General features: G+C 42.2%; 1 protein-coding gene across 3 annotated transcripts in view; it reads left to right on the forward strand.

Moving 5' to 3' along the window:
- Positions 1 to 14,548, forward strand: part of mtrr (5-methyltetrahydrofolate-homocysteine methyltransferase reductase) — a 31,931-nt gene extending 17,383 nt beyond the window's left edge. Inside the window, exons 11-15 of one of the 3 annotated variants that reach the window (XM_023950412.1) lie at positions 1,775 to 1,958; positions 2,393 to 2,511; positions 8,285 to 8,377; positions 11,567 to 11,761; positions 13,140 to 14,206. In XM_023950412.1, the coding sequence (XP_023806180.1) occupies positions 1,775 to 1,958; positions 2,393 to 2,511; positions 8,285 to 8,377; positions 11,567 to 11,761; positions 13,140 to 13,284 (736 nt within the window). In that variant the 3' untranslated portion in view covers positions 13,285 to 14,206. The other 2 variants (XM_023950413.1, XM_023950414.1) reach the window with 2 other exon arrangements.
- The last annotated feature ends 712 nt before the right edge of the window (positions 14,549 to 15,260 follow it).

Raw genomic sequence — 15,260 nt, forward strand, 5'->3', positions numbered from 1 at the left:
CTTTCCCTGTCATTGTGCCAACGTTAAGAGTCCCTATTCTCAAACCTATGTTCCTGCCTTTTCCCTTCTCTCTCTGGCCACGGACCCTTCTGCCTCCCCTCTTTCTTCGACCAACAGTAGTCAAATTTCCACCGACACCCTGTAGGTTAACAGCATCGGTGGCGGTCGTTGTTAACCCGGGCCTCGACCGATCCGGTATGTCTAAAGTGTTGTGGATGATTCGCATGGTTATTTTGGCAATTTTTACGCCGGATGCCCTTCCTGACGCAACCCTCTCTATTTATCCGGGCTTGGGACCGGCACAGAGGCAACTGGCTTGCAACCCCTGTGGCTAGATTAAAATATACCAATGATATATTGAAAAAATACTGTATATCCTTCAGCGAGCAGCGCTTAAACATGCTGTGTGTTCCTTGTTTCAGCATCACTTAGCTAGTCATTGATTTGCTCTTTCTTTAAAGTTACTGCCCATTAGCTTTGCTTTAAAGCTCATGTGGAGCAGCAGCATCTAACCTCATGTCAGAACTTCTCAGTTTCTCTCATTAGTACTCACTTAGCTGCATCTGTGTGTGTGTGTGTGTGTGTGTGTGTGTGTGTGTGTGTGTGTGTGTGTGTGTGTGTGTGTGTGTGTGTGTGTGTGTGCTTGGGGAGACGGGGAGCGGATGAGAGAGGGTGGTTGTAGTTTATCAGATGGTGCAGAGACATTAGTGACCTGCATTATTGATGCTGTGGTCAATAGAGGTCCCCAGTGGCCAACAGGAACTGGAAAGTGAAGGATAGGGGGGAGAATGAGAGTACTTAAGCCAGCACTGAAGATGGGAACGGATAAGAGGGAAAGGGAGCGTTATTGAAGGGAGGCACAAACTTTTATCCTAAGGAGACATTCCTGTTGTTGCCGTAGGAAAAAGTCTGCACCTCTGATGGATACATAAAACAACAATCAACACAAATAGATTTCAGTTAATAATTTCCTCATTTGAAATTAAATATGATGTTCAAGGAAGAGTTGTTCTCTTTGGTTTGAGGCTTTTGTCGCTCCCAGCAGGCAGATTCATTTGAACCACTTGTTGCAATTAAGGAGGAACGCAGATAGAAAAACAGCAGCATTTAAGAAGCAGCAGGATGGCGAGAATATTCTGCTACATCTGTCTAATGCCTTAGTCACATGCAGGGGCTGCAGGTTTTTGGGCTGCTTGGGCCCTTGCAGGGTGGTGGAGAGGTGCGGCTGCATCCTAAAGGAAGTGCAGGAGGGTCCTGCGTGAAAACGGAACGTACGATCGTCAGGCGTGTGTATTTTGAAGTATTTGTGAGAACAATGTAAGTCACTTAGGACATACGGGCGATGCTGTGGTTACTGTGCCCTTGCACCGCGCTCTGGTCATTAGGGAGCTGTGTGCACCGGCGCCTTACTGACCGCACGTTGAAATTATTTTATTGACACACTGAATCCATTAAACATAGTGATTGTTAAGTAGAGTTTGATTAATCAAATAGATTTTGCTTAATGGCTTGAAAGGGTGTGGGAAGGACCAAATTCACATAATCCCACCTCTATTAGCTTTGACTTTTTAATTTTAGTTGCCATCATCTGGTTCTTAACATCATTTTAAAGTTTAAAATACTTTTTCAGTTCAAGGGCAGATTATTTATCAAATAACAAAGATGAAGTTGATTTTTCTGCTGTACTGTTTTCTATTTTCTCCCTTCTGTACTGATTTTTTAATGTAATCCCCACTGTCTCCATCTCAAAGTCTCTGTGGGTCTTTCTCCACAGCTCCTGCCTCAGACACCCAGGAAAGCTGCATTTCGTCTTCAGCGTGGTGGAGCTCCCAGCGTGTTTTGGGAGGCCCGCGGGGAGGCGAGGCTTGTGCACCGGCTGGCTGTTTGACCTCATCCATCCTGGCATAGTTTTCCCCGGGAAGACGGAATCCTCCAGCAGCCCAGCTCCAGCCAAAGCAGTAAGCAGACTGGATGGAGGAAAGAACGGTCAAAGTAGACGATGGACGTCTGCAGTCGCTACTTTTTTCTGAATGTTTTATCCTCAAAAAATGCTCAGAGTGTGCAGCAGAAAAGAAACAGAAAACACATTTTAGTCTGAAAATGCAGCTTGAAGACTAAGTTTGTTTGAACAACAAAAGCTTCTCTGGGAAAATGTGCTGAATGGAAAAGGGAGCTTTGATCCACTTGCGTTTAGGTAATTAAAAAACAAAAAACGATGATTCTGCAGCATCTCTTCTCCCCCGGACCCTTATGGATTTTGAAGCGCTCATGTTTCCAAGATTAGTATTTTTTTTAAGACTACTTAATTGAATAGCAGGCCCACAGATGCTTCTCATTGTGGTGTGAAATAAAGTTATTATTTTAAATGATTTCTAATGACCTCTAATCTCAGATCCATGTGAGTTTGAGGCCCAGTTGCTCCTTCCGGCCTCCCTCTGAGCAGTCGGTGCCTTTTATCATGGTTGGACCCGGGACCGGAGTCGCTCCTTTCATTGGCTTCCTACAGCAAAGGTACGAGCATTGGGCACTTTCTAAAACGTTTGTTTGGTTGAACTTTAAGACCAGCTATTTCAATGTACTGCTTTAATTAATTAATTAATTATTTTGCATCTTACTTTTGAGGGAACAGATTTTGTAGCCTAAAATCCCTCTGGAAAAGAACCAATCTTTTTTTCCAATATAAGTTTTATTCCTTTTGTATTGTTTTTTTTAAGTAGTTGAAGGGTTTTAATCAATATATTCTTTTTTCTACATAAGAAATCATTCATGTAGAACTGAGGACAGCTCGACCCCAAAGTCCTTCTTTTTCAAAGAAGGGTTTTCTGTTTTTAAATGTTAACATGCAAACGTGCAAAGTAAAACTAGTCCTATTTTCAAAAACTGCAGTACTTCTTTGTAGTCTTGTATAATCTATGTTAGCAGAGTATTTTTAACTCATCTTGTGAGAACCCTCTCTTTGGAAATTCACTTACTTCTCTCCAAACTCAGGAAACATCTGTTTGGGCGCTACTTGAAAACATTTTTCTTTTGGTGTTTTTTTCCACATTGTTGTCTCCTGCTTCTTGTCCATCGGTTGTTTTCAGATTTTCAGGGAACCAGCTGGTGTTTAGAGGAGAGCCTGGCAGCTGATTGTCGGGGCTAATTTTCTGAGCTGAACACCTTATCTTTTCTTACGAACAAAAACATGCAGCTATTGTGAGAAAAACCTCCCAAATCTCCCTTGGTGTGCCCAATTTTTTTTTTTTTTTTTTTTTTTGCATTTTACACTTTTACTTGTTTCAAATAAATGCAGGAGCCGGCTTAGCTCGTGCTGGCTTGCGGCGCCTTCCGTCCGTGAAACCAGGGTTCGACTCCGGGCTGCTCCCTGTTCCCTTCTCCACTTCTGTGCCGGTCCCAAGCCCGGTTGCTTTGAGAGGGTTGCGTCAGGAAGGGCATCCGGCGTAAAACATTGCCAAGTTTACCGTGCGACTCGTTCGCTGTGGCGACCCCTGATGGGAAAAGCCGAAAGGGAAAACAAACTTGTTTCAAATAAATGAAATAAAGATAGGATTTTGATTTGGATAATACCAACTAATTATTGAAAGGGATTTTGAAACATTTCACAATTTTTTTCAGGTCCACTCAATAAATATTCACACTACTTTCAAGTATTTGCCACTCTTAATCTGTGAATGATGTGTTTTTGAGCTGTGCTTCTTTGCAATCATTTTAGGCAAAGGCAGCACTGTAACGCTCTGGATCCAGCACCAGGGCCGCATGTTTCAAAGGAAGCAGCTGCTGCGGGTCACCCAAGTGCTCATGTCAAGCAGCGGTGTGACACTCATTATTACGCTTAAAACTGTGCACCCCGTCATGAATATTCACAACGGCATGGCACGTGTGCGTCGTCTCGCGTGTTTTTGACAAATCCGCAGCGCCGGTCAAAGCCGATGACAAAGTCCACATCCTGGATTATTTCCGAGGCTCTCCACTTCACGCCAGGAATAGATGAGAGCGTGTTTACGACTTCTGCGGTAAAGAGGCAGGATTCAGAGCACGACGGGGGTTGTTATTGATTTTAAAGTAAAAAGTCGAGCGGGTGAAGGCTTTACCATAGAAGTAAATGATTGCTTTTAATTGCAGACAAGCTGGTGTGAAGATATTGACTGTCAGCGAAGGATGTAGTCGCTGAGTCCAGCTAGTTAAACAATCTCTGTTTGTCTGGGAGAGCTGTCACTCACAGCCTTGATATTTTGCTTAATTTTCTGAGCTGATGGGCGCATCAAGATTGCATACAGATGACCTGTCAGGTTGATTTAAAGTGACTGATGTCGGTGCATTTACCCGCTCACAATGACTTTTGGTTGAGCAGACGCTTTTTAAATTTTTTTTTAGAAGCCTCCCTGATGCTTGTAAGTCTTGGGTGGTTTGTATAAATGAGGTTATGCCCTAGTCAACTCCAATTGTCTCCAAATCCCTGACATGTCTGCTGAGTAGCGGAGGTCGCCGTCAGCAGATGATTGCTCTGAAGGGGCGGTGCAGAGAAACGTCTGCAGCAGGAGGGGCTGGAAAAAATCAGTTGTCATATTTAATGAAGCTGCACTTGTGTCATGGAGATGGAGCAGCATTTAAGAAAGCACATGTTGGGATATTGAGCTGCGCGCCTCACTCGTACCCTCTCTTCATGACGGTTCAGCCAGAGGCCGAATACTCTGCCACATGGCGGTGATAAAAAAAACATACCAGCCGTGTTTCATTCAGAGAGCCCAGAAATGGCTTTTTCTGAAATGTTAGACACAAAAAAATACATGTTTTATTAAAGCAAAACGCCCAAACTTCAATTGATTGTGGAGGGCTGCATTTCATAAAACAACACAAAGCCCCTCATCAAATACTTCCTCCAAACGGGAGCGTTTATTTTTATGATTTCCGCTATCGAGCCACTTTTTAAATTCTTTATTTTCGAGAAGCTCTTTAGGTTACAGTCTAAACTCATGTGAATCGATTCATCAGCTCAGCTGCCCCCCCCCCCCCCCCCTCCCCACTTCTGCATGCTGCAGGATTATATGAACTTGTCACTGTGTGCAGGAAAAACGAACTGGGATTTCAAACAAAGCCTCTCTAGCTGACGCTGCAGATTACAATCATCACTTTGCCGCCGGGGCGTTGTATCTGTCTCCGGCCTGCAGACATTATGATCTACCCTTATTTTGGCCTCTACTATTCATTTATGGTATTCCAATAAAAATACAATGTAGAAGTTTAAAGCACTACCAACACATGAAAGTGGAGTTTCTAAAGGTCCTTCGGTGCCAGAACATTTTATGCAGCCCTCAAGTTATTTCCTATTGATTTGAGTTGTTTGTGATTTTATAGGCTTTGACTTTGTGTCTCTGTTTAACTGTGAGCTGCAGCCATTTGCAGTTATTGTATTTGAACTGTCTGGTTAGCTCAGAATTCCCCAGCAGCTCAAAAAAGACACGATTTCCTGATGTTTTATTGACCGATATGCCGGTTTTTTTAACTGGTAATCTCAGCGCTGTGGCGCTTCAGTTCACAGATGCCAGTCCGGACAAAAGATAAAAGCTGGTTGGAACTCAGACATAGCGGCATGTCATGTGACGTCATCATCAAGGCTCTTGCAGGGGGGTGGGGGGGTGGGGGTGCGTAGAGCCGACCAGATAAACTAGGGCTCTCCATTTTTGCCGGTCTTGTGCCGGAAGCTCAGCATCTTTCATAGCAACCCCGAGTGCGGAGTTTGCCTGGAGGTGGTTTGCAGCCTGCAGCCCCTGGGTTAAACTGTATCATGTGACGGAAAGGTCATAGTATGTGGGCATGGCAAGTGGAAGCTGGGGTTTCTGAGAAAAACATTTGAGATTCATGTAGTGACTTAAGTGGGTACTCTAAATTGTCCCTAGGTGGGAATGTGAGTGTGCATGGGTGTGTGATTGTGGGCCCGCGACAGACAGACTGGTGCTCTGTCCAGGATGTCCCTTGCCTTTGCCTGCAAGTGGTCGGGATAGGCTCCAGCAGCCCCGTGACCCTGAGAGGGATAAAACAGATTAGAATATGAATGAATGAAAAATCTTGCTGGTCAGCACGGCTGCAGAACAAGATTTTAATTTAATTTAAATTGCCTTTCAGGTCACTTAAAGGCACTACAAGTTAAAATAAGCTGTCACTGATCATGTTTCAAACGGCAGCCATCAGTTTCTCCGGTGATGATGGTAAAGCCTGGCCTCTCAAACGCAGGAGGAGCACCGCAAAGGGGGTGGGGGGCAGTAGAAAGTTCCAGCAAGTAGTTTTATTGCTGTTTGCATCTTTAATATTATTTGTTCTTTTCGATTTAAAAACAAACAAACAAAAAAAAGAAACTCAGCCAGACAGTCAAAATGTAATGGAGCATTGAAGACAGAGGTAAAATGAAATAGGAAATCGTAGGAATGTTTACCAAGTTCTGACTTCCCTTCGAGCGGCAGCCTCCTGCTGATCGTGTAAATGGGGCTGAAAAGAAGCCGCTCCCGCTTCCGAGCTCGATGGAGTGCTGCGTAGATGCTGCCTGTCCTTCTGGGACTGTATTGCAGCCGGTTATGGCGTTGGCAATGTGATGTGATTAGTATTCAGGGAAAGGCGCCGGTGTGGTCTACTCAGAATGGAACCCAGGTTTTTCATATTGGTATTGATCCCTTCAGGGCAGGCGGCAGGAGGAGAGACGAGCCCACTAAAATGAGTTTACTTGAGGCTGTTTGCAGATCAGAAGAATTTGGTCCAGGCTGCTAATGGATGGGATCTGATGCTTCAGAGAGAGTTAGCTGAGCTGTTAGAGACCCTCACACGTCAACACAAAGTTCAGACAAAAGCAGTTTATTAGCTAATTTAACTTTACATTCATAGAAGCTTTGTTCTGGTTCTGACTCGCGCTGCTTTGGGTTAATTCGCTTGGAGCTGCAACTAACAGTTGATCTAATCTGTTCATTATTTTTGAGAAATGCAATAAATATCCTAATCCGTGATTTTAATATTTATCATAAGATGTATAAGCATTTCCTAAAGCCAAGGTGACCTGAAGATAATCTGTTTATAATGATATAAAATACAAAAAAACCCAAAATATTCTACTTTAGGAAGTTAGAAACAGCAATTAATGAAAATGTTTGTTGGACAAATTACTCACTAATTACTATAAACAAAATAAAGTAATCCTACTCCTTTGTGGGTAAATTCAAAGTCTTTTTAACAGTTTCAGCACTGGGGGATTAGCCTCTTTTTTCTTTTTGTAAACTAAGTACCTTTGCTTCTATTTTTCCTTTCCTGACTGTGATTTTAATGTTTGCTTGATGGATGCTTCTCTTCCTGTTCTCATATCAAAGATTTATTTCATCTCGTCCTTGCCCGCTTTATCAGCCTTTGAGAACGCCGGCTTGTTACATGAATCCTAATAGCGGCTCCTGTGCGCAGGCGATCTTGTTTATTTGCCGCTGAACTGTAATCCCTGTCCACACCGCGGTCGGAAAACGCGTCGTTAAGGTTACTCGTTTCAGTGTGAACCGTGGCGTATTCATAATCGCATTAGTTAGACATTTCGGATGAAGTTTTAGGAAGAATTTGCAACCAGTTTAATTTTCTAAATACTTTAAAAAGGTGCTGGATAATTTACGATCTTCCTAAATGGGTGTAGAAGAACCAGAATGTTAACCTAAAAGGTGCTGCAGCACAACACAAAAGGACTTAGCTCCTCTTCGTGGCCATTCACCTAACCCCCCCGACCTCCTCCACAGGGTTACAGATTAGGCCGGCTCCTTTGGACCATCCACTGACTGATGGCTTTGACAAAGGTTGGGGGGTCAACTGTTGTTATCTGGGAATCAGCTGTCACCTTTCCAGCAGGTGTGAGGCTCAGATAACCACGTTGTCAGAAACTTTTAGGTCATTGTGAGGTCTGCGCTGGGGATTCTGGGAAGTAAGCCAAACTCAGACGACACAAGAAAAATCACTCTGGAGTTAGGGGGCAGGTTTTTGTGTGTGTGCGCAGTCGCACTCATCCTCCCTGAACTTTAATTTGAAACTGTTTATCATGATCTGCTCCGTTTGGGCAGACTTTAATAACACATATGTCCTTGCGTCTGCTTATTTCCACACTTTAAGCGATGGTGGCAGTCAGTGGGCCGCTGTCACCGCAGACGGAGCTTAATAATGCCGCCTCTCTTCTTTAACCTCTGTTGCGAGGAAGGACTCCCTCTCCTCCGTCTGCTCTGGTTGTCTGTTTGCATTGATTGACTGCTAACGTCCATTATTTGACTTTCAGAGAGGAGGCGAGGAAGAGGAACCCAGAGGCGGTGTTCGGGGAAACCTGGCTGTTCTTTGGTTGCCGCCACAGAAACGGAGACTACCTGTTCAGGTATGCTTTATAGCTCCTATCAGTTTAGTCGCTGTTAATAAAATGCCACACTTCTCATGCGCAGCCTTTTTGAAGTCTGTTCAAAACCCATTTCATCTTCCATGCATTGAGATCCATGAACTAAATGACTGAACATTTCAGCTTTTGTACATCAGGAGGGGGTCTTTCTTTAAAGACTGGATATTGTTTATCAAGCACTTTGCAGCTCCAGAGCTGCAGAAGAAAAGGTTTGCAAAGCTGCTGATAAAAGGATAATTTAATCTCTTAAGAGTTAAATTAGTCAAGAAAACCAATGATCCACTTGTTTTGCAATCATAAAGCGCAGTGCAGTTCATAATTATTCCATTATAGTTCTGCAAAGTTACTTCCGACGTGTTTCTCCTATAAATATGTATCAGAGACATTTCTAAACCATTAAAGTTTATGGAGGGAGGAAGCTTCCAAATCACTCCTCGTTTTGTTTTGCAATAAGTAACATTAGACGGGTTTGAAAGACTCACAAGAAGAAGAGTAGAGGTTTTTGAAGAAGGGTGAACATGATGAAACTAGGTTTCAACTCCCAGGACCACTAGAATTCAACGTTTTGCACATACGATTTTTACATTATTTTTGTATTTTTTATGGACAACCTGGATACATTTGTAGTTTTCTAGTTTCAAATAAAACTTTATTCTTCCTGGGGTAGGGAGTGGAGATTGGCTATGTCCGAATTCCTTCACTACTGCCGTATCTACAATTCCAAAATCGAGGACCCTAGAAATTTCTCAGAAGTCTCTGCGAAAAATCAGTGTGCATCCATGCTGACCAGATTGGCAAATATAGACCACAACGCATTGCGTTTGAACAATTTTTCAAAGAAAATGTATTTAAATGTATTTTTTTTAAAACCATCAATGTTTTTATCTTCATATCACAGTGGATTCATAAACGCTCATATCAATTAGATTTTCACTCAAAACTGAAATCGATGACGTCATATTCACCGTTTAAAAAAAAAAAAGTAGTGAGCATGGTGTCCGAATTGGTTTTAAAATCCAGGGCACTAGATAGTCCAGCACTATATCGTTTTTTGGTAGTTAGGGAGTAGGGTGGGAATTTGGACGGTCAGGGCTCCCAGGCAGTGTCAGACGTTTCAATCTTGGCTAATTGGGGCTTCTGGGTGGGCGGGGCCTAGTGATTGACCCAGTGCACGGTGGGGAAACCTGCATGTAACAAATAAGACCCATTTTGTTTGTGTAACAAGCCACCTAGTGGTTACCCGGGAAACTGACCTGGCTCTTTTCTTTTTCAGACCTGCTTCAAACAGGAAGTTTGTGTTGCCATTTTCTTCTGTCTCAATCACTACTGTCAGTTCAAATCAGATTAGCATAATATTACAGAAAGTGCTGCCCACAGCTAATTTTTTTACGTGATTATTTCTGTTGTTTGGCTGTTGTTGAGATTTTGACTGCCTTATTGTGTGTATTTTATTCACATGAGCCCCTCTTACACCTCTGTGATTGGCACCTCTTTCAACAACAGATGTTTGTCATTTTTCCACATTGAAATAAAGTTTGATCAAGCTCCACTTTAGTCGCTACAAAGTGATATGACTGCGCAGACATTTTTTGTTTTTATTTTTTGCTCTGATTAGTTTGTTTTTGGCTTTACCCTCTTTGGGCTTCATGCTAATTGGTCAGCTCGCGTTAGCAGCAAGCATGTGCTGCACGGCGGTGCAGCAGTCGAGTTCTCCTGCAGGATTAAAGCGTGTGAATGGATTAGCATCCTTAATCACACAAGAATAGATCACAGAGGATGTTGTTTGTTCCCCTCTGTTTCCTCTATCCCCTCCTTAAATACGCTCTCACAGCCAGGTGGTGGGTAGCGTTTGTTCACAGTTAGGGTGTCTCTGATGAATACCCCCTCAGAGTTGACCAAAGTGATTAGTCTGGGTTTTATGAGCCACCCATGAAGAGTTGTACTCTATTTAAATAGGTTAGCAGAATGAGAACAACATGCCAGCAGTTGAATTGGCCGCCTGCATAAATCTCTGTGGGATTTCTCTTAAAGTAAGTGCAGTTTCAACTGTAAAAATCTGCTCCTTGTCGCTTTTTTTTTTTTTTGTCCGAGTGTCTGACTTCCATCAAAAAGGAGCATTTCTCTTCAAACCTCTTTGCTTTCTCTTATTTCTGCCTGCTTTCTCACTCTTTGGTGAATCCTGATCGCCCGTGATGGGGTCCAAGTTCGGCCACAGACTCTGCTTGTGTCCTATAACACAGTAAAGGCTGGCAGCTCATTGCTCTGAGACCCCCGTCTGTTATGTGTCCCTAAGAAGTCATCTGGCCTTTTTTCATCTGCCAGTTTCTGTCCTCCTTTTTTTTATTTGCTAACCCCTTTTTTTTTGTACTGTTAAAACAGACTTTGTAATTCAAGATGGTCAGACATTTTTATTTATTTATTGTCGTGCAAAGAAATGTACTAAATTGTAAACAATCTTTCAAAAAAACAAGGGTAATATGAGACCTCTCTTCTGTTAGCATTCTCAGCACAGCGTCGTTGTGTTATTTAGAAAAAAAAAAGCCTTACTTTAGTTGAGGGGTTAGTGAAAAACACACTCCCCGAGGCGAGACCTTCACCCGTGATCTCAGAGCCGCGGCTGGTTATGTTCCTATTTGGCTGTCTGTGTGTGCTCTGTGATCATCCAGACTGCTTAAGTTTAAACAAGATGCTCTGAGCCACAGTAAACCTCACTCCTCCACCAACAAAGTCTCCTTCCCTCCCTTTCAACAGCACCCCAGGCCCTTTAAAATGATGAGGCATGAAGAAAAAAGAAAAAAAAATTGAAGTAGTTGGCAAGCAGAAAACTTGCAGGGAGGAAGGTTACACCCAGCTGGAAGGCTGGGAACATTGATTAGAAAAAGAGTTATAACAGTGATAGGAGCATTCACAAAAGCCTCACCTTCACCAGACAGTCAGCCACCTGACACATTTTGGACCAGACTTTTTGCTCTGTGGTGACCAGCTTTCAGGTGAGACTAGGTGGAGTATTTTGAGAGAAATCAGGCGGAAAACAGTCAGAAATAAAGGAGCTGGACCATGAAAATGTTGATTTAACTACTGAATCCCATCGGTCCTAAACAGGAAAGGCCTGGTTCTCCCTGCGAGTGGGTCAGTTGGATCATGAACGTGTGTTTGAATCTCTTTTCCCAGAGAAGAACTGGAGGGCTTTGTAGCCAGCGGCACCCTGAGCCACCTCAAAGTGTGTTTCTCCAGAGATGGCAGGGAGGCGGAGGAGGCCGTTGCATCAGCAGCAAACCCTAGATACGTCCAACACAATCTGCTGCTTTACAGGCAACAAGTCGCCGACATCCTGCTCAGACAGAGCGGCTGTTTCTATGTCTGCGGGTAAGAATGAAGCCGGTTTTATTACTTTCCTTCATAATGGGTTTTTGGGCCTTTTCTGGCTTTTTTGTGTATCCCAGAATCCACCCTGTTTGCCCGTGTCATGCTCTGAATGACCCTCTGTCAGTGTGCGCACTGCAACAGAGCAACTTTATTTTAGTTTTTAAGGAAAACACACTTTTCTACACTTTACTCTTTTAGTCAAACTGTTTCTTTTTTCAAAAATTGTAGTGCAAATGTTCAAGTATGTGAAAAATTATCCAAAATAAATTTATTTTCTTCTTAATTTTCAATATTTTGTATATGATTAAAAGGGTTTGGCTTGTATATAATACAATAATGAATTAATATACTTTAATTATTAAATCCTGTAGTTTGAATGTGGTTCATCATTTAAAACACAAGATTGATCAACATTCACTTAAATGAAATAAAGAAAAATGAAAATACAAACACATTGGTGATAAATTGCCAAGGAAAGGCAGCACTCTTGTAGTTCCATATAATCACACTTCCACCTCTGTGCATTTCTTTTCAGACTGTGCTTTTACTCAGGTGTTTTAACCAGTTAAAGCTCAGCTAAACTGAACACATTTACACTTAAATCTTATGTAAAACAAATGTACCTTTTATGGTTTATGATATTTTGTGTTTTATTTGCAGTTTTGTGAACAAGTTCATTTCCATTTTAGCTTCATTACTTTTTTAGTTGGGAAACATACAAATTATCTCCTGACTGTTTTTCCTGTACTTTAAAGAAACAACACAGTGGAGGCATTTGATTCGTCAGTTTATAACTTGAATAACTTGCACCACAGAAAAAATATAAAAAATGAAAAATAAAAAGATTAAGAATAGCAAGAACATGTTAAAAGCCGATGGTGATTCTGAAAAATATCATGACTACGTGGTTATTTAATTTTCAATAGAAGTCTATAGGATTTTGGCTTCTTGGAAGCAGCAGGTACTTCCTGTTTGGAACATGGGAGGGGAGGGGTCACTCAGTCCAGTTCTCTTATACAATCAATGATTTAAAAAAAGTAATCACTTAATCTGCTGGGTTGTTAGGCGCCATTTGTCCTCGTCCACATTTCTAAACATTTTGCTACATCTGTGTCAGTATGAATACTCTTGTGTATTTATAACACCAAATCCTGTCAACACTTATCACTTTTTATTGTTTTTTCTCACTCTTTAAACTGTTCTCACATTTTGTGTAACTGAATTCTCAAAACACCCCAAGTTGGTGCATTTCTCACACAGTGGGAGGGGCTATGTAGCCTTTAGACAAAGTGATGGTTTACTACAATACATACAGAGACTATTATTAACTTTATCTTAGCTGTTTTTGCCCTGATATATCTGCATTTTAACTCCGCAGGGATGCAAAGAACATGGCTAAAGATGTGAATGAGACCCTGATGGAGATAATTAAAACGGAGCTGCACGTGGATCAGCTGGAGGCCATGAAGAAGCTGGCAGAGCTACGAGAGAAGAAGCGTTACCTGCAGGATATCTGGGCCTGATAAATGACAAGATGAGGGCACTTTTATCATCTCCTGGGTTCTTATATTGACCGAGGAAAAGGGAAAAAAAGAAGAAAAAAAAAGCGTGTTGCAGAGATGAAATGACCCATGCTGACCCATGGATATGGGGCTCGCTGCTCCTGCTTTGCCTTTGCTGTTTGAACAGAGCTGACCTTGGTTGGGACAGAAGGGCCCGAGACTGTTCCTGCAGCGTGAAAAGGCTTTTAGTGTCGACAGAACTCCTCCGTTTGTCCTTTCTGAGAAAAAGCCTTTCACAGGTGTCGGCCTTGATGGAGGGAGTGTGAGCGGCTTCCACTGTTATAGAAACAGAACATCAAAACACTTTTTTTTTTTAATGTTATGTTGGTTTTAAGTGGAAGCTCATCAGTTTTATGTCATTTATCAACTTTTAAACATAAACATTTCATAATTTTATAAAACATTTCAAAAATCGTTAACATTTTTCATGTTTTTGTTTAATTTACGAGCAAACATGAATGGAAAATTCCACTTTTTTGGGTTTGGGTTCTTATAGGACTTAATCGCTTTACAGATTTTAAAGTTTTATTGTTCTATTTTCTTGTAAAGATGAGCTGAACCAAAACAAGTTTTTTCTCTCTATGGATGATTGGAATGGAAACAAGTTGCAGCAGAACAGTCCATTTTCTCTAATGTGATTGAACTAAAAGTTGTGTTCCAGTAAACAACGTTTTTGTTGTTTCTACGAACTAAAAGGCCGTTCAGGATCACACGGGAGCAGATGTACTTGATTCAAAGTGATTTTGCTTTTTGCAGAGATGATCTGATTCTTCAAGGTGACCTTGGTCAGAAGATGAAGGCACATGGCTAATTGGAAGCTTTTTGCAATGTGCAGCATGGCTCCCCAGAGAGAGCCATCTCAGAATAAAATCTACCAACAGCAGTCCTTGTTTGTATCCTCTTTAATGGAAGGGAAAGGAAAAACATGCTTACAATTTCTGCTGCCACAGATGGCCACATTCACAGCGTTTCTGAGACAAAAAAACAAAAGCCGCACTTTAGCAGGAGACGGCCCCTAATGGTGAAAATAGTTTTTTTTTAAAGTTTTTCTTTTTTTGGATGGTGTTTGTCCAGATGCAGCTGTCTGCTCCTCCTGACCTTCATTGCCACTTTTCACAGCTGCAGGAGGACATATCCTCTTTTTATTTTTATTTTTGGAGCAGCTAGTTGAAAAAAAAAAGCCACAACTGTGATCATTGTTTATAATAAAGCAAACATGCATGAAGTAGACGTTTGATTTACCTGCCTGATTGAAATGGCCTCATGTCCAGAAGACTGAGGAGCTGCCGCTCGCTTGTGTCGTCCTGTCCAGAGACTACCTGCGACTAATGAAGTTGTAAATGAAGCCTTCATAATTAAAAAAGGTTCAGCGTGGCAGCTTTGTCCCGCAGTGAGAGGCGAGAGTTGTGGACATGGTCAGGAATAAATCAGAGTCGCTGGAGGTCAGTTCGACCGCGGAAAAGCAGCACCTCAGTGATAGATGTCCCCTGTTAAGAACTGCTTAAATGAAGCAGAAAGATGTGTGCTGGAGATAATGACTGTTATTATGAAAGTGGAGGGAGAGCACGTTGGAAGATGCCCTTTATGCCAATGAGCTCGGAGAATTAGAAGAGCCGTGGTAAACAATTGGCTCCTTGGTGTATGAAGGGAGCAACTTGAACCTCCCACACTCCTTCAGCTCTGCGGAGATGCTGCCCTAATTAGGGGTAATATGCCTGATTCAGTGTGGAGAATCAACTGAAGGAAGAGGACTACAGCTCCGACACAAGTGGAACCAAATTCTGTCCCTCGTGACAAAACTTTTGGTGGCTTCATTATGTGTGTCAGCTCAAAATAAATGAGCTCAGGCAGGAGGAATCCTGTCAGCTTCTTCTCAACTGTTCTTTATCGCCAAGAAGGGACTCCTGCGCCCCGTCTCAGCTGTTTCCCGTCTGCCT

This window comes from Oryzias latipes, chromosome 20, assembly GCF_002234675.1.
Source record: "Oryzias latipes chromosome 20, ASM223467v1".
Taxonomy (NCBI): Eukaryota; Metazoa; Chordata; class Actinopteri; order Beloniformes; family Adrianichthyidae; genus Oryzias; species Oryzias latipes.